The sequence below is a fragment of the Canariomyces notabilis genome, assembly GCF_033297395.1.
Source record: "Canariomyces notabilis strain CBS 508.74 unplaced genomic scaffold N656scaffold_2, whole genome shotgun sequence".
NCBI lineage: Eukaryota > Fungi > Ascomycota > Sordariomycetes > Sordariales > Chaetomiaceae > Canariomyces > Canariomyces notabilis.
The window spans coordinates 2,074,159-2,096,904 of record NW_027041824.1 but is presented as its reverse complement, the minus strand read 5'-3'; the positions used below and the strand labels follow the sequence as shown (position 1 = coordinate 2,096,904).

The window sequence follows — 22,746 nt, the reverse complement described above, 5'->3', positions numbered from 1 at the left end:
AACGTTAAGTTAATGTGCCATTCTGCCAAATGGATTTGTGACTGGGTGGATGGTAGGCTTTATCAGCAACCTCATCGTCCCCCCTTAACCCCTCATTTCTCTGCTTATTCCCGCCAACTTAGCTTGGACCTACTACCTGGACCGACTGCATTGCACACTACAATACTGTACAATGAATCGTCGGCCTGTGTGTGCCGAGGTCGACAAAACGGGAGAGGATTGGCTGCTGGGATGCTCACCGCTCCTCGCCAGCGACTGAAGGCAAGCAGATCACGGTTGCTGGTGCAACAGTCGCTTTGTTGGGAACCTACTCCTTTCAGTCAGGGGCGACAACAGAACGTCGGCTCGACCCAACCCGTCGGTTATGACGGACTTAGAGTCGTCCAGACGTCAGAATCCAGACGTCAGATCTTTGGCGCCCTTCCCTCTGAGGTGACATATCTGAGGTGAACAGATGGCCAATTAGTTGTGATCCAAGTCGTGACCTTGAACGTCTCCAAGCTGGGGGATAATCTTCAGTTTCTGAGTCTCGTTTCTGGGCTATGGAAAGGGACGCGAAATTGATGCCTGGGTTGCTTACTTTCAACCATTCCGTAGGGATTCTGCATCTCAGAGTCCTGTAATTTCATCTTTTTGTCTGCTCTGATTCTTGGGCAGGGATGACTCGAAGAGCGAGCAAAGAGACTGGTTTAGTCTCAACTCTACGATCATGTAGATGTTAGCAATCAATCAACTGGTGTAAGTTGACCACAAGACCTGGCACTTGCAAAGACCTTATCGCCCACCTGCCCACCTGCCACCTGCTCGTTTAATCCGAATAAGAGCTTAAGCAGTGAATGACACTTTTCAAAAGAGTGACCGAGATTGGTACAATGGTTCCTTCTCGGACTCGAACTCAACTTCAAAAGCCGAGCGGTTGTTGACTGTTGATCCATCGCCCACAGCCCTCCAAGGCGTTCTGTCTCATCTTGCACCATCAATCCCGTGAAAATCGAACGCTCGAGCTGGCAGTGCCAACAAAAGAGGTATGTGCCCTGTCACGCGGTGTATTGATAGCTATTGTTGACATGGAGTGGCTTATCTCTGAATAAGGCTGCACGCACTAAGTAGCTCTTTCCTATTCAGCACCCGAAACAATAGCAAACGTCCTAGCGAAGCAAAGCCCGATATTCCACTCAATAGCCAATTCCTTTGCTATTGTTCCATGCAGCTTACACTACACCGTTATAAATGCCACCCATCCCCAGCAATCGCTAGCCTCCCTTCCTTGCTCACCACCAACTCACCGAACGGAATCACATCACTCGTTTCTCACAGAGCTTCCAAAACCCTCTTCAACCATCACTCGTTCCCTTGATTTATATTCAACCATGACACCTCAAGAACCATCTGTCGAGATGTGGCAGAAACCCACAAACCGCGGAAGAGGCCGCAAGAATAACTCTACTCCTCACGGGGGGCCAGGGCCAGGAAAACCACAGGCTGCCCAGGGACCCAAGCTGGAGCTCCCTGATGGCTACGTTCCCCAGGGCAAGCAGGTTGGGAATAACGGCTGGAACAAGACGGCTTCCTATTCATCAGACTTCTCATTCGGCTTGCTCTCGCCGAACATGTCACAAAGCTTCCGTGCTGTGAAGCCCTGGGCTCTGGACCAGAGATATGTTAGTCTCATCTGCCATTGTTTCATGTTCCGTTAGGCTCATTACTAACCTCGTCCCAAGCCCCGCCCTTCAAATGACAAGTCTCTCCTCAGTTTCAACTACGACCGTCAATGGCACTCCTTCGAAGGCAAGGATGTCATGGCAGAGCTTAACAAAGCACTAGCCCGAGGTCGTCGGGCCAAGCTGCCTCCTATTTTCGGAGATTCGAGCCCTGAGGCTCTGCAGAAGGCAGAGAAGGAATACAGGAGAAGAGGCCATTCCAACCTATACAAGGCCAGGATGGCCATTCGGAACACTCCTCAGTCTTCCAAGTTGCTCATTGCTGTAAGTCTGCTTCTGTGTCCCCTTCTTGTTCCCCTGGCATTGGCGCTGACCTTCCCTGAGTCTCCAAAGGCTTCTGCCACCAAGCCAGACCCGAATGAGAATGAGGGTCTGGTCAAGTTTCTGCAGATTGCCGAGCTCCGAGCAATCCTCATCGACTTCCTCATTCCCAGCGTCGGAGACCTCACTGCCCTTGCGGCAACTTGCCGGGGTATTGCGGCCCTTGTCCCGCACAGTTTTGTCCGTATTTCCCGTCCCCCTTCATTCCTAGAGCAAGACTGACTTTGACATATAGGAAATCTGGGATTTCAATTCAGGAGCCTTCCCAACCGGCCGCTTTGTCAACGGGGACGGCATCCGAAGCAGCACCCTAATCGTCACCCCCATCTCAGATGAGCCGGAGTGCCCCAAGAAGCCTTACATGAAGGACTTCCGTAACCTTGTCGATCTTTGTACGTCTTCAATTACTTGAAACATGGCACAGGACTAACACGCAATAGGCGCCGCCATTACCACAATTCCCCACACCTCTCGGAGCATCATCTTGGACCAGATCCCTTTCCTTGATGTCCGTCTATTCGAATTGATGGTCAATTCGATGCCCAACCTAACGACGGTTATCATCACCCGTTGTCTTTTGCTCGACGTGTCTAAGCTCAAGCCACTCCTGAAAGTCATCGAACGCCATCCACGGAGCGTAGAGGACGAGGACAAGCAGCTGCGTAGGCAGTACATCCGCCTTGACTTTTTCCCTTACTTTTTCCGCGGTCCTCAAACCTCCACGCGCCTGGGATCATACGGCGTCACATACAATGAGCCGACATTCCACACTCCAAAGGCTGTCTTCGGGCTGATCCTACAGTGCTGGGATCTCGCAAGATTGGTGGGCATGGACTTGGTCAGCGACAGTTCGTCCTTTTGGAGCTTCGTTCGTCAATTACCAGGACCGGATGTTCTGTGGGCAATCAAAGCGAGGGACGCGCTACTTTCCCGCGAACGTGAGAGAGAATTGACCAAACGCGCTACCGAGGCCGTCCAAGACACGGTTATGCAGAACTTTGCCGACGACATCACGGCCGCCTTGACCGGAGATGACTTCAGGCCAGGCGACCACCGAATCCCCTATCACCAGAGAAAATTTCGTGGAAAGGATCACCATGCGATGAACTACTGGCGAAGGAGCGAGTCTTGCGTCAAATGCGGCTTCACGTACCCTTGGTCCTTGTTCCCTAGTCGCCTCGGGGCGTGCTGGTCTTGCCACATGAGCCGGTATGTCGATGAAATGGAGTGCAGCCATCTTCGGCTCTTCCAACTCAGTGCCATGAATAGATGGATGTTCCGCCTCGATCCGGCAAGGTCCACGCTTGATGACCTCTTGAAGTATAGAGAGTGTACACTTGATGCGGCGCTTCTCGATGTGAGGTGTGCGGATTGGGCCTGGGAGTACTTCCTGAGCTTTCGGCCTCAACCCGGGAATGCGCAATACACACCTCCAGAGTCTGACGGATTCGATAATTCAATTCGGTCGATGGCTCGCTGGCGCTGGTCCAGGCAACCCCCGACTGGTCCTTTCGACTATAGAAAGGGAGGCCCGCAGTATGAAGATCCCTGCAAGAAGGAGCTCGACGTCAGCATCTACCAAGACATCAAACAAGGTCCCGAGCCCCAGGAAATGTTCAATCTCCGCTGGCGCTGGACCTGGCGGACTGACATATACTACCTGGAAGCGTGGAGGGCCAGATCTGCCGACCCAAAAGATGAAATGCACCGCTTTCATTTATTCGATGAATTGAGCTTCCTGCAACATTTATCCAGGGCTCGCGTCTCCCCCGAGGAGTGGCCACTTGCCATGGACATTGAGTGGCGCGCACAGAATGAATTTGACAAGAAGACTTACACAGAGCACAATGCCCACGTCGAAGACGATCTGGCTTCTCTGTATACTCCGGGCTCCAAGCCCTTCAACCTGGACAAGCCCGTCATCCACAAGTCAGTCAATCCTCACGAATACCGGGCCTTCATCGAGGAAGCTTCGCGCGCCTGGCTTCCGCATACCTCGGTCAGGAAATGTTCGTACTGGTAGTCCCCTTATCATGGCCGCAGTGGGCTGAGGTTCGCCGAGGACATGCCTCAGCGGCGTGATTCTCTGTGGTCCGCTCTATACATGCTGTCCTCCATCATCACGAGCGGTATCCGCGATGGTTTGGCCGGCGTCACATTTCTTATTTCCTTCCTTCCTTTGGTTTTTTACCCTCTTGATTTCACCGTTTCGCCTCTCTCTGCATCCCTTCATCAAAATGTTGGGATAAAAGGCAGAACGGTAAAGGCTATTGACCTGCATGGGAGGGAACTCGTCACCCTCCTCCTCTTTTCATGGGATTATTTCGCCCTCTTCACGTCCCTACTATTCACGGGATGCTTGGGGCATGGGCTATCGTTGATCTGGCAGAGACATGGGGTCAATTTGACCAGGAGTTCGGAGAGAGAAGCACGGTAGCGACGAAGGATAGGAAAAGGTAACCGTCTTCCGGGAACTTGAGAAAATAGGAATTACCGAGTCTGGGAGAGTTGGGCCAGTGGCACAGAGGGAGGCATCGGATTGACTGCCGCACCGAGAGCCAGGTTTCGGGCCATCGACTCTCATAGATAACTTAGTACTGGGTTTAGGCACTCTTCATTCGGTTTATTACACCTTCGGAATCCGTCCCGTGAATGACGATCAACCGTGACATGTAATGCCCGATGGTCTCGCGTGGTGTGAACTTGGTCTTGGAACGAAAGCAAGAAAATACACAGCATCTAGCATCTAGTCTACCCAAGCCCATCACTCTGATGAGTTCTCCCGACACATATACATGCGTACACGTACAGTACATGTCCACCATATATCTTACATCTTCCCGCACACGTCTTAGAGCACTGCTCCCCAAGAAATCACGGCAAGCCGGTGCATCATCTGCTTCAGCGTCAGGCTTGGTCTCACCACTGGCACGTCCGCCCCCTTTCTCAAACAGTGAGCCCCCCCCTCAGGCTCAAGAAACCTCCTTTCTCCTGCCCCTCCGCGTCCGGTGCTTTTGCTCATCTTCGGCAGGGAACAATGATCCACGAGGGTCATGGGACGACGTGCCCACCACATCCCTCAGGCTCCCAAAGCTCAGACAGTGCCCGATCTTGTTCGTCCCCGCAAAGAGCATCACCAGCCGCTCCACGCCGCACCCCCACCCCCCGGTAGGCGGCAGGCCCGAGCAGAGAGCACGGATATAGCTCTGATCCACCAGCTCGGATCCTGGGTCCCCGCCTCCTTCTCCTACTAAGATTTCTTCTTTTCCCTTACTGCCACCGTCTTCGGCTTCCAAACCTCCTTGCTCAGTCCGACCACGGTCCCCACCCGTCGGCTTGTCGGGAATCCCCCCATTCAAGACCCCAGTCCTGGCCCATGCTTTCCCGAGAAACTTGGCGTGCTGCGCACCCGGGTGGTTCTCCTCCTCGTACATGTTGGCCAGCTCGCGCCCGCCGACAAAGAGCTCGGCGCGCGCCGAGACGGTCTGGCCCGTCTTGTCGCACACGAAGCTCTTGGCCAGCGGCGACATGCATTCCGGATGGTGGGTGATGAACAGCGGCCGGCCGGCCGACAGCGGCTCGATGTACCGCTCTGCGAGCTTGTCTAGAAGCCAAGGGAGGGTCATGCCCTCTGTAGGACTGGTTGAGGAGTCTGTATTTGTTGAAATGTCTGTGCTGGGTGGGAAAAGCGGGATATTCCTCGCCTTCAACTCGGCGAGTAGATCGATTAAGGCGCTCGCGGAATCAAGGTCGGGCAGTTTGAAGCCCAGCGCGGATTCCAGCGTAGGGATGAATTCCGCTTGCTCGAACGGGCCTTCGTAGAGGGTGAGGTCGATAGCAGGCAGGCTGGTGAGTTTGGTAGAAATAAGGCTCTGGCAATGGGCAGCCAGGCCGCGGATCAGGTCCTGGGTGAGGGAGATGAGATCGGAGAGGTTGGAGTAGGCCTGGTAGAACTCGCAGATGGTGAATTCCGGGTTGTGGGTTTGGTCGATGCCTTCATTGCGGAAGGCCGGGCCGAGCTCGAAGACGCGGTCTACGCCGCCTACCACCAGCCGTTTGAGCCAGAGCTCAGGGGCTATGCGGAGCGAGAGTTTTCTGTCCGTCGAGACAGCATTGGCGGTGACGGTGAAGGGCCGGGCGGTAGCCCCGCTGGCGGCGCCTGCTAGGATGGGCGTCTGAAACTCGAGGAAATGCCGTTCGTGCAAAAAATCGCGAAGGTATTTGATGAGGTATGACCGGAGACGTAGGATGTCTACCGTTCTAGGGTTTACGAGCATGTCAACGTGGCGGTTCCTTCTCCGCGACTCCTGGTCCTTGAGCGTCGTCGGCAGCGGGAGGATGCTCGGAGCCAGCAGCCGGGGCATACGTGTCGCCTGGATACTGAGCTCGCCTGACGTGGTCCGAGTGGCTTTGCCTCTCAGAGCTGTTTCCACCGTCAGCAAGGGACGGCGAGAAAGCGGGACGATGGTGCTCACGCACAGATGATGTCGCCCCTTTTGAGCACCTTGCCGACCCGCTTGAGCTGATCCGCATTGGTGCCGTCCTCGAACTTGTTGAGGTTGCATACGCCCTGGATACGCTCAAACTCGCTCTTCAAGTCAATGAAGATGAGCTTGCCCCCCACGCGGACAGACTCGATCCGGCCGTGAAGGGTTACTTCCTCGTCCGAGACGACGGCTTTCTCAATGCCGGCATACTTGTTGCGGAACTCAGGGATGCGCATGGGAGCTCCATTGTGCTCAAGACGGGGATACGAGACTGCTTCTCCCGGCAGTTTCTGGAGTTGCCCCAGGGCGAGAGAGAAAAACCGGGAGTTTCTGGGTATCTGGAATCCCGGATTTAACCTCATCGCATCACATCTAGAGAGGTCAGCCGGGACTCGGCACCCATGGTCAAAATTCAAGCAAGCAGGATGAGGCAAGAAAGTCAGATAAAGTGAGTAATAGTGATCATGCGCACCGTAGTGCGTCAGTCGCAACGGTTCTTAGAAATGTGGTTCATCATTTGCAGATTGGGGCATCTGCGAGGGATCTATAGTGTATGATAGGGACTGTGTGATGACTTACAGTTGCTTAAGTGATGTAAGTGAACAATGACGACCCGAGCCTGAAGGAGTCCCTGGTTGTCTGAAGTGCAAGAGCCAGAGGTCTCTGCTTGCGCCTTCTCAACCTCCAACGCGACTGGGAACATTTTGATGGTTTTGCAATAAAACGTTCCCAGTCGCACGGCTGCAATTGCTGACTAATTGGTCACCGTCAGTACTGTAGTTTTCAATGCCAAGATGCTTTGGCCATGCCAACACCATGTAATTTACAAAGAATTACCGCTAAATTACGCGTCTGACCCGCAATATTCCAGGTTCCATGGGTTTGCAATTGGACCTTTGCAACACCCAGGTCGCGCTCTATGGTACTCCGTAGTTATCGGTATCATCGTACGAAGTCTCAAACCTACAGTCTTTTTGTTGAACACCCAAAAAGAACGAGCTGATCCAGACGAACCATTCAATCCATCCGTAGTCAGCCAGATTTCCTGACTGACCGACCGAAAAGACTTCACCACCATTACCACCACCAAGTCCTGAATACAAAGAAAAACCACAATGTCCTTCTTCGGCTTCGGCAAACCGCAGCCCACCTCGGCCGAGAAGATTGCCGCCGTCGAGAACGAGCTCAAAGTCCTGACTGAAATGCATAACCGGTAAGATAACTCTGTTTCCCCTCCCCCTTTTTTCTTCCATTCAAAAGTTCTAACCAAACCTCTCCCTCCCCGTACCAGGATGCTCAAGATTTGCTCCGCAAAGTGCCTCGACCGGACATACCGCGAAGCCGACCTCTCCAAGGGCGAGGCCGTCTGTCTGGACCGGTGCTCGGCCAAGTTCTTCGATGCGCACCAGTCCGTGTCGGAGCAGCTGCAGCGTGAGGGGGCCGCGCGCGGATTCGGCGGGGGGATGTAAAAGGGAAGGCAAATAACAATCATCAAAACATCCAAGACCCTCCCTCACATCGAACTGAGCATGCTGCTTTCCAAAGCGCCAAAGTTGGATCTGGTGAGGGGTGACGTGGGCAAGGAGTTGACTATCGCTCCTTCTACCGTGTCCCCCTTAGCCGGCTGGGTTGCTTTTGGGGCGCTAGGGCATAGGAGGTTGGTTTAATGTGTATATTACAAACCGGGACTGGGACACGATTCACTCTCACTGGGGTTGGTAAATTCTTCTGGGACTGGTTCTGGTGCTGATCTAGAGCGCGCCTTGGCAGTGTTTGAATTGGTTTATGATATGTATGATAGAAACACAGAGTGGACACGGGTGAGCAAACTAGAGCGGTCCGGCGTGACCAGAAGCAGACAATTGGGAAAAGGGATATCACCACTGCCAATCTCCATGCTTGTGCCTTTCGTTTGTAATGCAATGTGATGCGACCCATGATTGTATTTCAAACCCACTCAGCTCCCTCTGCCCAGGCTAAAATGTATAACTCAACGCCATCCGGGACTCCGAACATCCCCACCCATGCTGATCTAACGAAAAGATGCTTGTGTAATCTGGTCATCATCAATTCCTTTGAGCGGCCTTCACGTCTCTCTGACTCGGCCCCCTCGTGATATTAGGTCCTGTTCCAATGCCCGTCACGGTCCTCACAAACCAATGGAGCCAGCTCTCTGTCTCGAGCACCGCCTTCAGCTCGTCCGCCCTTCGCTCCAAGTCCTCCACCTGCGCCTCAAAGCTTGCAACCCCGTCCTCAACCTCATTCACCCGCGACACGAGAGCGCCGATCTCGTACTCGAGCTTCGCAACCAGCACCTCGAGGTCCTTGACCGCCTCGGCCAGGCGCGCCCGCTCCTCGGCCACGAGCCCGCTGCTGCTGTGCCGGATGCGCTGGTACGTCTCGCTCACTGCCTTGTACATCGCTTGTACCTCAGCCCCCTGCGCCCCAAATGTCCGGTCGACTGCCTCAGCGTCTGCCAGCTTGGCCGACACCCAAGGTGCCAGGTCCGTCTGGATCAACTCGAGGCGGCTGTACAGGGTGTAGGCTAGTTCGGTCTGTGTTGGCAAGACCGAAGCAGATATCCAGTCGGAAGTATGTGTGATACTGGCAAGCTCGCTCCAAGAGATAGCTTCTTCGGCCTCGCTAAAGGAGAGACGCCGCGGGTACCGGGCTTCGTTGGGGCAACGGCCGAGAGAGGCAAGGCTGTCGATGCTGTGCCGGCGTACAAGAGACATTATTACGCCTTCGGAACTGCGTTCTGCTGCTAGGACGGGGCCCTGGAGATCCCCGTCGGTTACTGAAAAGCCGGGGCCGGTGACCTTGGTGCTGCGGACTTCCTTGGCCATGTCCGCACGCTCAGCCTGCAACGATGCCTGCTTCTCTTCCGCCCTGTCTGGGACTTCTTGCGATGGCCTTGCGCTGTCCTTGCTACTTTGAGTCTCCATCTCGTGCGAACTGGAGCTCGTCATCGCAGGCATATTTTCTCCCCCTTCTCTACTCCTCATGGCGGCCAGGTACTCTTCAGGCTTGACTCTCCAAGTGAACGCCCTGGTGACACCCACCGGACTTGAGAGGGTGGCAGACGACTGAGCCAATGTTGCTATACTGGGCGACGAGTGTCCGCTCACGCCTGTGTCCAGAGTCTCATCCTTGGATGGGCGGCTGACGTGCCCCCTCAAACCGCCCCCGACAGCATCCCTGATGCGCCCCAACCCTGAGCGCGCATCGCTCACCTTGCCGGCCACGCTTTTGAAAACGGTTCTCCGTAGGGCATCTCTGTCGGCAGGCGTCTCAGTTACGAAGGGGAGCGAGCTAGTCTGCTGAAGCGGTGCGTGATATGCGGGGGCATCTTCCTTCTTCTTAGCCTCCGGCCCATCTTCTACTGGAGCCGACTGGGTTCTCCTTCCGCCGGGCTGAGGGCTGGCCTCGTCTTTTAGCTCCTTTCCAAACGTCGTCACAAGATGATCGTGCTCGTGTTCCTTGGGCACCCTCCTTGGTTTGCCGTGCCAGAGCCATTTTGGCCGCTCGCCGTATGCCAGACTGATGAACTTGGCCAGGTCCAACGTCTCGATGTCACCAATGTTGCCCTTGTCCCGGCCGCCCACCATGCCAATGACGAACTCACCTCGCTTGCCGCCAATTTCGGCAACCGTCGACTTGACCGCTTTCTGCACACCCCAGCCCCCTTCACCCGCCGCTGCTTTTGCGGTCACACTGTGTAGCTTGAGAAGAGTCTGGCGGTTAAGGCGCCGTGTCTTCTCCAGTTTCAACGACTTTTGGAAGGTTCCAATTCCCTTTTTGGTGCTTTCGATGTCAAATACATCCTTGGATACGGGCGCTCCGGAGTAGCTGAGTCGATTCCTTGCTCCCAGCAGTGTACCAAGGAGGGCAGCAACAGTAGTGGGCCCTAGTATGCCATCTGTTGGCTCAATATTGAAATACTCGGAGCCAATCTCTGTCCACCAGTCATTGATGGCCTTTTCGGTGATGTCGCAGAGCAGACCGTCAACGTACGTCTCGTCAAGCAAGCCAAAGATGAAGAGGGCTAGCTGGCAAAGTTTGACCAGCTCCAGGACGGCTTGAACAAAGGGTATTCTCTCGCTAATCTTGTACAGCTGGATAAACTTGGCCTGAGTCGCTGGCGTGGGGTCTGAAAGGGTTAGACCGGATCGGCCAGAGCACCCCAAGCGCTTGAGGTTCTCGTTGACTATGAACACTTGGCGGTACTTGCGGATGTCGCCCTCCGGGACCGGAATGACGGTAAGCGCGGACGGGAAGCTGCTGAGATTGGTGACCATGAGCTCCCCGATGCCCGTCTCCTTTGGACGTGCGTGATATTGATGGACTGCGTTGAAATAGAATCTTAATCTGGCGGACCAATCCTTTTCTTCTGCAGGTACCTCCAGGACGCCGACGGTGACTGAATGCTTCGGGTCGCCAGTGTAGGTCACAATGACGAGGGTGGGCGACTGGCGCGAGCACGCCCACTGCTCGACCAGGTAAAGCTCGTAGCCGGGGAGGACATGTCTGCGCTCGGCAACTGTCACCGAGGGGTCGCATTCTAGAAACCTGCCAGAAAAGGGGTCAGGTACGAATGGTCCGGGATGTAGTGCGATGAGGTCAGTAGACATACTTGAAGGCCAGCGGATCCGGAAGAGCAACGCGGCGGCGGTTGGAGCTAGAATTCAAGGTGACTGCATGAGGGCCATCCATGGCAGCGGCAACAGCAGCGTCGTCGGGCGTCTCAGGGACGGGAAGACTGGCAGTGGTCGCGCTGTGCTGTTGAGATCGTTGTGTGAGCGTGCGGGCCAGCGTCAACTCTTCTTCTCGATGGACCCTGCCGTCCAGGGCTGCCGTGGTAAATGTGAGTTTGCGAGACATGGTGCAAGTGTGCTACTAGTAGCGTCACGACGGCGACGTCAGTGGTTGGCATTGCGGGGACGGCAATGGCGTCTGGCTGGGCCGAACTGGGTTGCTGTATCCATGCCAACACCGTGACCGACATGGAAACCTCGCACAACAGGAACAAGCGATGCAAGCCCCATCGTGGGGCCGGCTCGCGGCGGTGAGGGAGGCCTCCACAGAGAATGCAGCCAGCCGGCAGTTTAATTAAAGTTGTCAAGAGTTCAAATTCGAAAAGGAGAAAGAATGTGGAGGAAAATAATGTTGCTGTAGAGTTGCGCAGCCTATGCGTGATTTCACCCTGACAGGTTCGAAGTTTGGTGTAGCTCTCCCAGCCTAGGTAGACGGAGGTGTCAATGCCATGTGATGCAATTGCATTCCTTCAGACCGGCCAACTGGATTCCCCTTTGGATGGCCCGCATTTTCATAGCCGGACACCCTGGTGCAGTTCCGTAAGTTATGCGTACGGAGTACTTTAGCGGCTATTCGTAGTTATGCACGGGCCAGCGCCACACCCTTAGTGTAACTTACAGCGGGGTCCCGGTGGGCTCTCAGTCTCGGCAGCTGGAGAGGCACGTCACTCCAGCCAACGCTTCAATCCTGGGCCATCAAACGTTATCGTTATTTAGCGTTAGCGGCTTTGACACACCACAAATGAAGTGGCACCAAGTTCATACCTCCATGTAGCGGGAGGCATCAATACGTCTTCCTTGACAGCACCGAACCACATACACCCAATGCCCAACTCCCAGTCCGTTCTTCCCTAAACGTTGGGCAACACCAAATACAGCCAAAGTAGTAATTATCTACGGGTCAGACAATGCCGGTGCTTCTTCTTCCGCGGCATCCCAGCAGTCGACCTTGAACCTAATCCTAAGCGCATTATCTTTACCCCAAGAGGCAAACCCAAACACTCGTGACTCGTGAGCAATGGACAGTTCAAAGCTGGACTCGCTGCTGGAAGACTTGTCCAGCGTGCATAAGCTTCCCAGGCTCTTGGCAGCAGCAGACGATGTCGACAAGATCATTGAGCTGCTTAGCACGGCTCGGGAACATGTCGCCGAGAGTGAGCATTCCAACGTCCCGCTGCCCCTGGCAATCCATACTGACTGACTCCATGGCAGAATTGGATCCTCATACCACAAGTCTTACCATGACGAAGCTTCAGAACCCCATCAAGACGGCCTTCGAAAAGGTAAACGATGACCTTAAGGCAGCATCGGCATCACACAAGAAGGTCGGCAAGTCATTGGACAAGGTATGCCATATCTGCCCTCCCGCTTGGGTCTTTGCATGGATCTCATACTCTTTATTCGCAGTACTTTCCTTTAAAACCGCTACCCACAGAGAACGATGCCATGGCCAACCAAGTGCCTCTCATAAACCGCGCGATTGCCATGCACCTCCTCAGGGAAGGCCAATTCTCAGTCGCCGAGGCCTTCATCCAGGAAGCCCAGGCCGACAGTCCACACGAACGCTCCGACGACTTCGACCATCCCATGGATGAAAGTGTGGAGGACGCTGGTGCGGCCAGGTCCACGACCCCTATGCTATCAAATGACGACGACTACGACCTCTCATCGCTGCACTCAAAAGAGCTACAAGAAAAGTTCGCCGAGATGTACACCATCTTACAAGAGCTGAAAGCACGAAATCTTTTGCCGGCGATCGAGTGGGCAAGGGCCAACTCTGCAGAGCTAGAAGCACGGGGCAGCAATCTCGAATTCGAGCTGAGCAAGCTCCAATTCGTGTGGCTCTTCAAAGGGCCCGGCGTCAACAGGTTGCCGGACGACCAGCACAACGGCTGGGCCGGGGCGCTGGCGTATGCACGGCAGCACTTCGACCGCTTCCAGGAGCGCCACGTGCGCGAAATTCAACAGCTCGCCTCGGCCATGGTCTTCGCCCCGAACCTGCCCGAATCGCCGTACAAGTCGATATTTTCCATCGAGGGCGCCTTTGGCGACGTGGCCGCGTCCTTTACCCGCGAGTTCTGCAGCCTGCTAGGCCTGTCGGCCGAGTCCCCGCTGTACCTGGCCGTTACGGCGGGCGCGCTGGCGCTCCCGCAGCTGATGAAGTACATGCTCGCGACCCGCGCAAAGGGCACCGAGTGGACGACGGCGCACGAGCTGCCGTTTGAAACCCCCCTGCCCGAGAGCATGCTTTACCACAGCATCTTTGTCTGCCCCGTGTCCAAGGAGCAGACCACCGACGCCAACCCGCCCATGGTGATACCCTGCGGCCATATGCTGGCCCGGGAGACACTCCAGAAGCTGTGCAAGGGGACCCGCTTCAAGTGTCCCTACTGCCCGAGCGAGGGGCAGTTGAAGGATGCCAGGCAGATTATCCTTTAGGAGGGAGGGCCGGGGGACAATGGCGAATTCGAGGGCCAGCGCGGGCTGTCGCCGATTCAAGAGGAGGCGCCCGAGTCCCCGCCGTTCTCGCCTTTTGTGGCATTGGTATCGGTGCAGAGACAGATTGGCGAGGAAGACGCATGGGAAGGAGTACGCCTTGAGGCTTCCAATATGGAGTTTGGCGCTTTTTGGAGACGCAATTTGGATTTGAGCCTGGACGATTCATTTCTGACCAGACGCCGACAGCACTCCACCTCGCTGCCCCTGCCGCCGAGTCCGGAATGGAGGGGCTGACTTGCTCCTTGACGCGTTCGCACAGTAGGACTGGGGTGAGTCGATGAGTTGTTAATACCGGCAGCGGTCATACAGCATTACCACCCGCTCAGCGGATTTCCTTTCTTTTTTGCTTTTCTGTTTCCTTTTCCAGCGACGCTCCTGAGTAACGGCTGGGAGTGGTGTGGGAGTTCTGTATATATATGCAAACGGGACAGCGGTGGATTCACAGACGATGGTCGCTTGTTAGCTTTTGGAGTTTGGTCAGGGTTAGGTTCAGGTTCCTGGTGGGCTCTGATCATTCTTGCATTGTGGTAGGTGGGCGGCAGTCAGGGGCAACAGGTAACGGTCAAGGCGTTCAGATCTGAATTTCCGGACCCTTAGAGTACATTCTCTTCTCGTATCAAAGCCGGTATCAACCATGGCCATCTCATCCTTGTCATGACTAGTTCATCCATTCACATGCCGAGTTTGTTGTACTACTCTGGAGTGTAAGAGTTCTATTTCTTTCCTTTCATGCTCGACTATGAGAGGAAACAGAAACTCTAGCTGCAATCACCAAGGGCCACCGCTACCCCTCTCCAGATTGTCACCAACGCTCAAACACAGCCATTTTGGCTCGCATTCCAGCTCGTTTATTCCCTCCCTCCTTCATCTCCCAACCTTCCTTCCCCCCCCCCCCCCCCCCCCCCCCCCCCCCCCCCCCCCCCCCGGATAAAACACACACACTTGTGTCGACGTCACTGTCTCCCGGCCAGCCAGCGGGCGAGTGAGCAGGTTCCTTATAGGTATCCCGAGCCACTGCCCGCGAAGAGTGTGAAAAAGATTTCAAATGGAGAGATAACGCCATTCTCCCCTTCCACCCTTCCATCCCATGTCTGTACCCTCTTAATATTTAAGGGAAGACTGGGTAAAAACGCCTAACGTATCATACATTGAGACCAAAAAAGGGAGAAAATGCACCGAGAAGAAAAGCAAAAACACCTTGATGGGATATCTCTTGTTGATGGGGTATGTGTTGTGATGTGTTGCCATGTGTTGTATGTGACCCTCGCAACGGATGGGTCCGCTATCCACCTTCCCGGTTTCCAAAAGCAAGGCGGAAGAGATAGAAGGGTTCGCCTTTCTCTTCCGTCCCAGCTTCAATGGCTCCCAGTTAAAGGACTCCAAGTTCGTAAAGCTGTCGTTAATGTTTGCGGGCGAAAACCGCCACGCTTCGTGGTCTTTCTCCTAAAGAGACCATGAACCGCCCCCTTAGTCAATAGTCATCCGGCTAGTCAGCGGCGGCTTCTGATCGTGCATCTGATACGAGTTCGCATCCTCCTTCTCCGGGTCCTGGCCCTTTGGTTTGAGCAGATGGTCTTTCAGCCCGTTGCCAAAGTTGCTCATGCAGATAAATGCATTGATGATGGTCAAGATGATGAGTATGATGGTCAGGACGGCAAACGCCGTCAGCGAGCGCCTGACGGCGTCATAGTCCTGGCTGTGGCCCGGCTGGTAGATGCGCACCAGCTTGAAGAAGAAGTAAGCAAGACCGCCAAAGTACAGCAGGACTACCAGGATAGCGCCGATCATGTTCTCGCGGCGGGTGGAAAAGGCGGCGCAGAGCAGAATCGCGATTGTCACCGGGATGGCGGCCACGTGCAAGCCGAATTCGACGGGGTTGACTCCGGTGACAACGACTACGAACTGAACAGTGAAGCCGAGGAAGAAGAAGAAATCAAATTTCAGTAGGGCGATGTAAATCTGGACGGCCATCGTCGTCAGCACTAGTTAAACTGGCGTTTGCATTTCCACGCCTTGACATACCTGATAGTGCAGGAAGCGTTTCTTCATGCGGTAGTCGGCGCCGATCTGCTTCAGTATGTCCCAGGCAAACTCCTGGTAGAGCTGATAAGCGATAAGGCTCATGGCGATGGTGACGACGCCAATAATGACGGGAATCGCAACGAGAAATGGCCTGCACATGGCCCAAACATTCTGATCTGCTTCGTCCGGCTTCAGCAGGCCGGCCTTTAGCAAGCGAGCGATCGAGTTGTTGATCTGGTCAATTTGGAGGATCGTGTAGATGAACAGGGCGAGATTGGCCACGCAAAGGCCGATGATTTGAATTGTGTTCTTCAGCCGCAGGGCATCCCACGACAGAACTAGGATGTAGAGAAAGCCGAAGATGAAGAGCGTCAAGAAGGTCGGAATCGTGCGGTACTGGGATTTTAGACTGTCATCCATGTTGGATTCTTCTTGGTATTCCAGGCTGAACTGGAAGCGTCCAAATACGTAGCTGCATCGTGCCGTTGTTAGCATGGCAGGAAGGCGACCTCGTAGCGAGCCGGTCCCGTCTGGGGGCAGAGGCAGAAACTTACGCCTCGAAAGCCACGCATATGAGGGCTTGCAGGCCAACGACAAGGAAAAACAACTTGGCCCATTTTGACGCGAGGAACTCGGTCGAAAAGAGGCTTTGTTGCCTGCCCCGGGAGGAGCTGGCTGGGCCTGGAGGCACCATGGCGCTGTCTCGATAGTAAGGGCCAGTCCCGTCAAAACTTGAGATGGGCTGCGAGCCGGCCAAATATGACCGGCGGAAATCTCGTTGCGACGCCAGGACGGGCGGAGTATTATGGCCTTGCGGGTTCGCGGATACTGTTGTACAGTAGTCGTTAGATGCGGTTGACGTGCGTTGGTTGTCGAAGCAGATGGCCGAAAATTCTCGTGGTTCGTTGAGGATTGATGTTAAAACGAGCGATTGTCCAGCCGTCTCCCTGCCGATGCCTACGCAGTAGATTGGGTGCAGCGAAGCGACTGGAGAATGGAGATGGGGGCCGACTGCATCAGGGGTGTTCCGTTGCTCGAAATTCTGTCCGCAAAGGGCAGGCTGAAACACGTCGAGGAGTTGGATATGTTGGAGCGACGCAGGGACTTGGCGAATAGAAGCGCTATTCGGGACACACTCTATGTTAGGGAGGCTGCAGGCCAAGCAGCTCCTTGACTGGTATTTGGCGTAATGTACGGTGGTCCCTTGGGAACGCTGCGACAAATCGCCAGAGATCGGATGGGCGGATTAGAGTTGATACAACGAACGGATTGGAAAAGAGGGAGCCAAGGATGTCAGGCCTTTATTATTACGTGTATGCACCGGCCAAGAAGTGGTAGGATGTCGTGTCTGCTGCCCCAGGACAGATCCCAGAACTCTGGGCACTCTGGGCAGAGAAAGCCGGCACGCAACTTCCCCCAATCAGTGTGTCTTGGTTCCGAGGCTGTGCGGGACCCCGATTTCCCGTCGAACTTGGTGGCTCCCTGTGCCCGTGATTGATAGATTCTGGAATTTCCAAACCACGTCATAATGCTGCATGTACGGATATGTGGTCGAACTTTTATTTTCAGCATTACATTTATCATCAATTTCCGATTTCTCTTCATGTACTCATCTTGCGACCATCATCTGCTCAGGGTAGGTCGTGTGGTCCGCCAGGCCGGCCTTCAGCTATGTATAGGCCACCCCACAGTTTGCCTGAGATGATGACTGCCTACACTAGGACTACTAGTACTATAATCAACGTCGGCGGTGTACTGTACTGTATCAAACGGTAACTTTACACGTTAGTCCCCTGAACTAGCGGATTGATGGCGGCAGGCTCAGCCTTTGGCAGAGTCTGTCAATTGTTAGCCCTGCCGCCAATCCGCCTCTCAACCCAGCCCAGCTCTTGCACTTGTATACCAAACAAAGAGAGATAGGACTTTGATGGCTACCTAGGTCATGATGTATACGGATACGGATACTGGCATCCCAACCACTCAGCTAGGACTACGTGACAGGATTCTGACACTCGTGGGTCTGGGTCCGAGAGCAGCCTCAATTGACAAAAGAGTACTCTGTAGGCCAAGTGCGGCCATCCTGTATGTGAGTTCATCTGATCTTGATTCTTTCTTTTCCAGTTGCCTGTTTGGTTGTTGCACGCCCCCGCCAGGACACGCTGCAAGTCATTACACGGTCAAGGTTACATTTCGCTCAATACGAGTTGAGCTGTCATCTTCTCGGGGGGAGGGCACCAGTTCCTGGAGTCAGGAGGCCAAGAGCGGTTGGTTTCGTTTGTTCTTGTCGATCTTCTGCAGATGCTAGCTGGGGATGGAATGGGAAGTAGCAGCTACAACGCGGAGATGATGAGACTGTGACTTTGCTGTCGGTTGCTAGAAGGCTGTGTTATCCCGAAACTTTTGCTTTGATAGTTTCAACGGGCTTGGACCGAGGCGTCAGGACGTTGGGGAGAGGCTGTGCGGACCCGGTATGCGGGATGCGTTGAGTCGGCATTGGCTTGCATTGGACCCGATTTTCCGCAGCAAAGCAAAAGCAGAGAATTCCAGATCAACCTCAAGGTTATCATAGTAGGCAACTGCGTAATTGGAACTGTCAACCTTGTTAGGATTACACTGCAACAGTTATGTAATTTTACGCTCCGTATCAAAACTTGAATCTTTCTTGGGCTCATGATCAACATAAACAGAGCAACAGGCAAACAATCTCGAAAGACGGCAACACATGGTACTATATCAGGTAGATGTAGAGTTTTCTAAAGATTCCTTCCCGGCTCTAAAACAGCACAACGGTCACTCAATACGGAATTACGGATGCCAGTTCAACGTTGAGGGATTCCGCGCGACTATCCGTAATAGTATTGAAACCAACCGCAATCCACAGTGCGGATTGTCCGCGATATCAGTCAGAGCCCTGCCTATCCCAGCCCGGCGCTTCTTGTCGCGCTTCTCGGGAGATCGCAGCACGCGACAAGCTGCCGTCTCAGTCCCGTATTCCCCCGCCATCAATCGAGATGGCCGAAATGGAGATTGAGCTCGTCGACGATGTCCTGAAGAGGGCTGCCCTAGACGGGTCTTTTTACTAGTGAGTGCCCGAGAGCCATTGGGCGTAACCCATATCATACTCGTATCAAGAAAGTTGTCGCTAACTGTAGATCCCACTTCACAGCGCGGTCTGGCCGGCTCTGCTGCCCCAGCTCATTGCGCGTATCGAGAAGGCGAGCATCTATACTTTCCAGATACTCTGTTTCTGCATTTTCAAGCTAACCTAGCCCGTTGCCCCTTAGATTGCGCACACCGAGTTCACCATCCCCAACATCCCTCCTCCACGACCGATCGCACGACCTCCCTCGCCGCGCTTCCTTGCCCCGCTGCTTTCCTCAGACCCGCTTGAGCCCGCAGACTCTTCGGATACATCGTCGTCCTCACAGGAGGGAAACAAGGAAAATACCAGCCCGCCATCCCGCTTAGTCGCTCGCAATGCCCGCAACGCCCCGACCTCCATCACCACCCGCTCAGCTCTCCTTCCCTCACCAGCACCCTCCCAATCTCAATCCCAACCCCAGCCACAACCACAACCAGAACCGCACCCCGTGCAGCCGGCCAGCGACTCCGCGACTACCACCCCGCCGCAGCTCCCGAAGCCCATCGCCGACATGCTCGACGAGATTGTGTCGGTGCTACGAACAAACTTCGCCGAGTACCCGCCGCACACGATCCAGCGGCTGGCCGAGCTGGTGCTGCGCCCGAAACAACACTACCGAAGCGTGGTGGCGTACCTGCACGCGCTGGACCGCGTGGTGCACGTGACGAGCGGCGCCAACATCTACCCCCTGCCCCCCGCCGTGCCGGACATGAGCGCCATGTCGATCCTGGCCAACGGTGTCAGCGGTGACAGCCATGGCAGATCCGATGCCAATGCTGCCGCCGGTGTCGCGAGTAGTGGCGCTGGTGGAGGAGGAGGAGGAGGGAGTAGTAGCGGCGGTGTCGGGGTGGGCTCGGACGAGGCGCTCGGCGGCGCGCTGCTGACGCCTATTCCCTGGCTGACGCGGCGGCGAGGCGCGGCTAACGGGGAGGATGGTGAGGACGGGGAGGGCAGCGAGGCGGGCAGCGAGGCGGGGAGTGAAGACGGCGGGCCGCCGATCGGGCCCGTGGATATTGGTCCGCAGAGCCAGCAGTTTGCTTTCCAACAGGGCGCCGCTGGCGGGGGCGGCCGACCGCTCGAGGGCCGAGTCCGCACCGAAAGCACCGAGACCATCGAGGGCCCCAACGGGATGGGCCGTATCGAGACTGTGTCGGTGTCGGTCAACGGGATTCCGTCTACCGGTGCTGGCGTGGCCGCCGTGCTCGGCGCCGGCAACCGCGCGGTTACCCAAGGCGAGCTGCTGCGCCAGGAGCAGCGCGCCGGGGTGGTCCCCTTGAGTCAGCTAAATCGACAGCAGCAGCAGCAGCAGCAGGTCTCCCGTACTGCCGATGCAAATAGCACTGCCAGCGAAGACGCGCACATGAGCGACCAGGATGGAGAGGAAGACGGTGGCGGAGGAGGCGAGGGAAAGAGCCCGCCCGCGCCGGGGCCTGAGGGAGCTGCCCCTACCACCACCGTCGAGCGGCCCCGGATAGACGTGGAAGCTGCCGTGGGGCGGAGCAGCGCTGCGGGGCAGCAGACCCAGAAGCCTGGACGGGCGAGCAAAAGTCCGGAAAACGAGATTGTCCCGCGCAGCCCCAAGCGTGAGGCGGCCGAGGAGCTGGAGCCTGCGGGGGCCAGCAGGAAGAGGGTCAGGGAAGACGACAGCGGGGCCAGCAGCAGCAGTAACACCGCCGAGCAGCAGGCTCAAGAGGGAAAGGATAAGGAGGAGGAAATCAAGACTGCTGACCAGCCGTCCGATACTGCCAGCGGCGCTGCAGGGGCCGACGCCGAGACCGAGCCGAAGAGGGATGCAGAGGGTGACCTGGTCCTGACGGATCTAGCCGCGGGGGACGAAGCAGTCGCTGGGCCCAGCAAAGACCCGCCCGCTGAAGCTGAGAAGGGGGGCTCGACCACGGATGAACCTGCTGCTGATACAACAAAAGATGGTGGAGGGAAGGAGAAGCTAGGAGCGGAGCAGGAGGTTGAGGACGCAGCGGCCTAACTAGATAACCCAAGGGGTGCGGCTCTTGTCCCTCGTCTGGGACGGAATGAAACAGGGGGAAAGTACGATGCGCTGCTACTTGGCGCTTGTTGTATCAACCCTATCTCATGACAAACAAGGTTGGGTTCCTGGAGTTTAGGGGTTAGGCCACGGTTTCCTGCTTATTGCTACTTCCACATGATGGCACGTTGAGTCAGTATTAGAGATGAAATCTACCCCTGAAAAGCGCCATACTATTTACAAGACCTGCAAAACCCCAAACCCAGCCTAGCTACCTCCCACATGCTCCGTATAGTACAAGGAAAATCGCCGTCACTCCATGATCCGCGTGATACTTTCCCGCACAATAATGCTATTCTGCTTCTCGTCTCGCTTGACGCGGTAAAAGTCGTCGCAAAAATCGCTGCACTGCATGTGCTTCAAGAACTCCTCGTCATGCGTAATGACAATCAGCTGCAGGTTGCTCTGCGACTGGCGCGTCTTGATGATGCCGTGGAGGCTTTCGGCCAAACTGCGGATGTTGTCGCTGTCCAGATTCGTCGTTGGCTCGTCGAGCGCAATCAGGCCGCAGTTGATGCCAAATGACTCGGCGAGCGCCAGGCGAATGATGATGCTCGCCAGCACCTTCTGCCCCGCGCTACACCGCCCGCGCATGTCCATCTCGGTGTCTCCCTTGACCATCGACACGCGGTAGTTGTAGTTGCGCTTTCCGGTGCCCGAGCCGGCGCCCGCCTCCACGTCTGACCGGATCTGGATCGTGTCGATGTCGGTGCCTTGGTATGTGCTCTGCCACAGCTCGCCAATGGTGCGGTTAATCTCCTCCATCTTGAGCGAATGGTATTGCATGATGGCGTGGTCGAGCGCCGCCGTGCCCCGACCTAGGTCGTCTATAGCAGCTTTGGTGGTCTCAACTTTGATGTGAGACTCCTTGTACTTGGCTTTGGCATCCTTCAGCTCTATCTCGTACTCTTCGCTCAGGCGGGCAAATTGCTCGTCCTTGCTTGACATGGAACCCATCAGCCGCTCACGATCAGCGGCGAGCTTTCCGCGGCGTGACTCGAGGTACCGTGCCTCCTGATTGAGCCGGTCGTAGTCCTCCTGGGCGTTTCGCGCCTCGAGCTCCTCGATCTCCTGCTCAAGCACATCGCGCTCGCGCATGTTCTTCCGGTAGGTGAGGTTATCAGCAATGTTCCTCTTCTTCGCGTCGCTGTTGTCGATTTCCTTGTTTAGCTTATTGATTTGCACCGTCAGCTCGCGTATCTCGCTTTCCAGGTTGGCGATGTTGGCCTCCAGAGAGGTAATGACTCTCTGATTCGACGCAAGGTTTGAAGGGCCTCCCCGGTCAAGGTATTCCTGAATCTCGCTGTTGATCATCTTGAGCTCGCTGACCGTCGTCGCAATCCCATCTCGCTCCTCGGCGACCCTTTGCTCCTTGGCGCGCCCTTGTTGCCGGACTTCTTCCAGGGCCGCCCGTGCGCTGACAATCTCGGGCTCGAGGCTTTCTAAAACCTTATCGGCTTCTTGAATGGAGTTTCGCAGATCTTTCTGCTCCTCCTTGCACCGGCGAATGGATTCCTGGAGGCTCTTCTTCCGCTCAAGCTGTTGGACAGCACTGCTGATCTTGTGCCTCAGCTCGAGTCTCTCAACCTCGAGCTGTGCAGCCAGGTCTTTCAGGCGTTGCCTCTCGGTAGTTAGCTTGCCGAGCTTTGCCTGGGCCACCCTTATCTGTTCCGCGCATGTAGTTTGCTCATCGTTG

General features: G+C 55.5%; 7 protein-coding genes across 7 annotated transcripts; 4 read left to right on the top strand and 3 right to left on the bottom strand.

Annotated features, from left to right (window-relative positions):
* Positions 1-1,370: 1,370 nt before the first annotated feature.
* Positions 1,371-4,065, top strand: N656DRAFT_794986 (uncharacterized protein; the record flags this gene model as incomplete). The annotated part of the gene is made up of 5 exons (XM_064817370.1): positions 1,371-1,661; positions 1,722-1,985; positions 2,055-2,222; positions 2,278-2,434; positions 2,483-4,065. 5 exons carry the CDS (start codon positions 1,371-1,373, stop codon positions 4,063-4,065), a joined length of 2,463 nt encoding a protein of 820 aa, XP_064674281.1.
* A 663-nt stretch (positions 4,066-4,728) lies between these two features.
* Positions 4,729-7,225, bottom strand: N656DRAFT_266784 (class II aaRS and biotin synthetase). The gene is made up of 3 exons (XM_064809062.1): positions 7,109-7,225; positions 6,522-6,901; positions 4,729-6,465 (listed from the first exon to the last, which is right to left on the bottom strand). The coding sequence occupies exons 2-3, from the start codon at positions 6,889-6,891 to the stop codon at positions 5,015-5,017; spliced, it is 1,821 nt and encodes a 606-aa protein (XP_064674280.1). The 5' UTR covers positions 6,892-6,901; positions 7,109-7,225; the 3' UTR covers positions 4,729-5,014.
* A 275-nt stretch (positions 7,226-7,500) lies between these two features.
* N656DRAFT_724341 (uncharacterized protein) lies at positions 7,501-8,424 on the top strand. Its single transcript, XM_064812536.1, has 2 exons — positions 7,501-7,742; positions 7,821-8,424. The coding sequence occupies exons 1-2, from the start codon at positions 7,645-7,647 to the stop codon at positions 7,996-7,998; spliced, it is 276 nt and encodes a 91-aa protein (XP_064674279.1). The 5' UTR covers positions 7,501-7,644; the 3' UTR covers positions 7,999-8,424.
* On the bottom strand, positions 8,229-11,464 carry N656DRAFT_266760 (uncharacterized protein). The gene has a single exon (XM_064809061.1). The coding sequence runs from the start codon at positions 11,158-11,160 to the stop codon at positions 8,596-8,598; it is 2,565 nt and encodes an 854-aa protein (XP_064674278.1). The 5' UTR covers positions 11,161-11,464; the 3' UTR covers positions 8,229-8,595.
* Positions 11,465-12,361: 897 nt separating this feature from the next.
* N656DRAFT_765617 (uncharacterized protein) lies at positions 12,362-13,782 on the top strand (the record flags this gene model as incomplete). Its single annotated transcript, XM_064813419.1, has 3 exons — positions 12,362-12,497; positions 12,556-12,689; positions 12,751-13,782. 3 exons carry the CDS (start codon positions 12,362-12,364, stop codon positions 13,780-13,782), a joined length of 1,302 nt encoding a protein of 433 aa, XP_064674277.1.
* Positions 13,783-15,309: 1,527 nt separating this feature from the next.
* N656DRAFT_702133 (uncharacterized protein) lies at positions 15,310-16,359 on the bottom strand (the record flags this gene model as incomplete). The annotated part of the gene is made up of 2 exons (XM_064810996.1): positions 15,310-15,801; positions 15,865-16,359. The coding sequence occupies 2 exons, from the start codon at positions 16,357-16,359 to the stop codon at positions 15,310-15,312; spliced, it is 987 nt and encodes a 328-aa protein (XP_064674276.1).
* Positions 16,360-18,875: 2,516 nt separating this feature from the next.
* N656DRAFT_765615 (uncharacterized protein) lies at positions 18,876-20,990 on the top strand (the record flags this gene model as incomplete). The annotated part of the gene is made up of 2 exons (XM_064813418.1): positions 18,876-18,908; positions 19,149-20,990. 2 exons carry the CDS (start codon positions 18,876-18,878, stop codon positions 20,988-20,990), a joined length of 1,875 nt encoding a protein of 624 aa, XP_064674275.1.
* Between the last annotated feature and the right edge of the window lie 1,756 nt (positions 20,991-22,746).

Coding starts and splice junctions, on each gene's coding strand:
- N656DRAFT_266784 (XM_064809062.1), bottom strand. CDS start 6,891: ATGAGGTTAAATCCGGGATTCCAGATACCCAGAAACTCCCGGTTTTTC. Junction 6,466..6,521: donor CAAAAGGGGCGACATCATCT/GTGCGTGAGCAC, acceptor CGGTGGAAACAG/CTCTGAGAGGCAAAGCCACT.
- N656DRAFT_724341 (XM_064812536.1), top strand. CDS start 7,645: ATGTCCTTCTTCGGCTTCGGCAAACCGCAGCCCACCTCGGCCGAGAAG. Junction 7,743..7,820: donor CTGACTGAAATGCATAACCG/GTAAGATAACTC, acceptor TCCCCGTACCAG/GATGCTCAAGATTTGCTCCG.
- N656DRAFT_266760 (XM_064809061.1), bottom strand. CDS start 11,160: ATGTCTACTGACCTCATCGCACTACATCCCGGACCATTCGTACCTGAC.